At 40.4% G+C, this 2,396-nt stretch overlaps 1 protein-coding gene across 1 annotated transcript; it reads left to right on the top strand.

Annotated features, from left to right (window-relative positions):
- The first annotated feature begins 594 nt into the window (after positions 1 to 594).
- LOC101560806 (olfactory receptor 51G2-like) lies at positions 595 to 1,545 on the top strand. Its single transcript, XM_004642102.1, has one exon. It carries the CDS (start codon positions 595 to 597, stop codon positions 1,543 to 1,545), a length of 951 nt encoding a protein of 316 aa, XP_004642159.1.
- Positions 1,546 to 2,396: the final 851 nt, after the last annotated feature.

The raw sequence follows: 2,396 nt of genomic DNA, 5'->3' as shown, positions 1-2,396 counted from the left end.
GTAGAATGACTGCATGAACGCAGCAATGTTTAGCCACAGAGGTGGAGGTGATAACTCAGACAGTGCACAAAGTTCTAATGGGTACGTGCGCTATATAAATAAGGTGAACTAAAGGGAAACTAATGTTAGAGGGGCCAATAGGGCAGAATGGCATGGGATACAACAATGCTACTACAGACAACGAGCGTCTCATATTTATGAATTGTTTTCTCTAGAATTATTCATTGAGTAAATGTTCACCACAGTTGGTCAAGAACAACTAAAATCAGAAAAGTAAAACTATGCGAGGTGCCAGTGTCTATTGGTACAATATTTAGTTTGAATTTTGATTTTCACTATCATGATGCCAGTAGGATACATAGTTCAAAAGACTTACTAATATCAATAGGTTACAGTATGCAGGGACTATAATAGAAAAATTTGTTAATGTAGAAGGTCAGATGCTATATATTGGAAAACAGCATTTAATGTCATATTGAAAACCTAGAGCTGGCAGTTTAAAATAAGAAGCATGATGAGTAGATAAAGTGAAAACTCAAAACAAACATGAACATATTTTTCGTTATTTTAGGAAACTGCTGTTCCACTGGCATCATGGTCCTTGTCAACAGCACAGACTGCATCTTCTCCAGCTTCCTGGTCACAGGCATCCCAGGCCTGGAGGCTGCACACATCGGAATCTCCATACCCTTCTGCACCATGTTTCTCATTACCTTGCTGGGCAACGTGACCATCATGACAGTGATCTGGAGGGAGCACACCCTCCACGTGCCTATGTACCTCTTCCTGGCCATGCTGGCGGCCTCTGATCTGGGCCTGTCCCTCTTCACCTTCCCCACCATGCTGCGCATCTTCTGGCTGGATGCTCGAGAGCTCACCTTCCCCGCTTGCTTCACCCAAATGTTCTTTATCCACACCTTCCAGGACCTCGAGTCAGCCGTCATTCTGGCCATGGCCTTCGACCGCTATGTGGCCATTTCTCATCCACTGCATTACTCCTCCATCCTCACACATGGGGTGATCGCCAAGATAGGCTTGACTATTGTTCTTCGGACTTTGACAGTACAGGTACCTCTGCCTGTCCTTTTGAAGAGGCTGTGTTTCTGTCGCTCCAATGTGCTTTCCCACTCTTACTGCCTGCACCCTGACATCATAAAGCTCTCCTGCTCCAATACCAGGATCAACAGCATCTTTGGGCTCTTTGTGTTGCTGTCCACCATGGGGCTTGACTTCCTCCTCATTCTGCTCTCTTATGCATTGATTCTGAAGACTGTGCTGAGCATCGCCTCCCACGGTGGGCGCCTCAAGGCTCTCAACACGTGCATCTCCCACCTGTGTGCGGTGGTCCTGTTCTTCACACCCATGATCTGCCTGTCCATGCTGCACCGCTTTGGCCCCAGGCTTCCCTCCCACGTCTACGTGGCCATGGCCAACATGCACTTCCTCATTCCTCCCGTGATGAACCCCATCGTGTATGTGGTGAAAACTAAGCAGATTCGAGACAAAATCCTGAAACTCTTCCTTAAAAGGGAAATGCCACAATAATATGTTTCATTAACTACACAAATCTTGAGAAACTAATGTAGAAATAAATCATCACTATCCCAGCTGGGTGGACATGACTTCTCTCTATATATTTCCAAGATGAGCTTTTTGCAACTTACACTAGCTGTACCTTACTTCTTTCTTTGAAATATGATCTTTGCTCAAACTTATCACGTAAATTTCTGTACAGTTTTATGTCACATGCTGACTACTACTTTCTCTCAAACTTTGGAGGTTTTCCTCATTTGCCTTGACTTTGCAAAATAAATGAACTCTCTTCTATTGTTTTCTAAAATAATTAAATTTACTTTTAACAGATGCAACCATAAATAACTGATCCATCAACTTTGTACATGACATCATGTGCTATAATAACACATGCATACCTGGCACAAAGTTTAAATCAAGGCCTACATATTTGCAACTTTTAAGAAGTTAAAACACAAAAATAAATGATTTTTTAAAATTTTTGATTATTCAACTGACTCATTTTAAATTCTAGGCTGAAATAGATGTGTTTTACACAAGAATAGCTCTATAACACATTAAAGGCAAATATGTAGTTGCCCAAATTCTCTAGAATGTTATTCTGTTTAATATATGTCATTCAAAAAAATTCTGCATTTTAACCACATTTATATACAGTCGTAAGATTTAAACAGTCTGTAACGTCTCATGAATTTATTTCCCTAAGTACCAGATAAGGCTTTTCATCAGTTAACACATGTCAGTTAATATATAGAGAAGTATTATAGAGAGGTAAACATGTATGTAAATAAAAGCAAGTAAAATATAAATAGCTTATATATGTCAGCGTTGCAATTTTGATATTGCATTATATTTTCATATTC

Source organism: Octodon degus, unplaced genomic scaffold, assembly GCF_000260255.1.
Source record: "Octodon degus isolate 3935 unplaced genomic scaffold, OctDeg1.0 scaffold00146, whole genome shotgun sequence".
Lineage (NCBI taxonomy): Eukaryota > Metazoa > Chordata > Mammalia > Rodentia > Octodontidae > Octodon > Octodon degus.
Note: the sequence above shows the minus strand (reverse complement) of the source record. Positions and strands in the feature narration are given on the sequence as shown.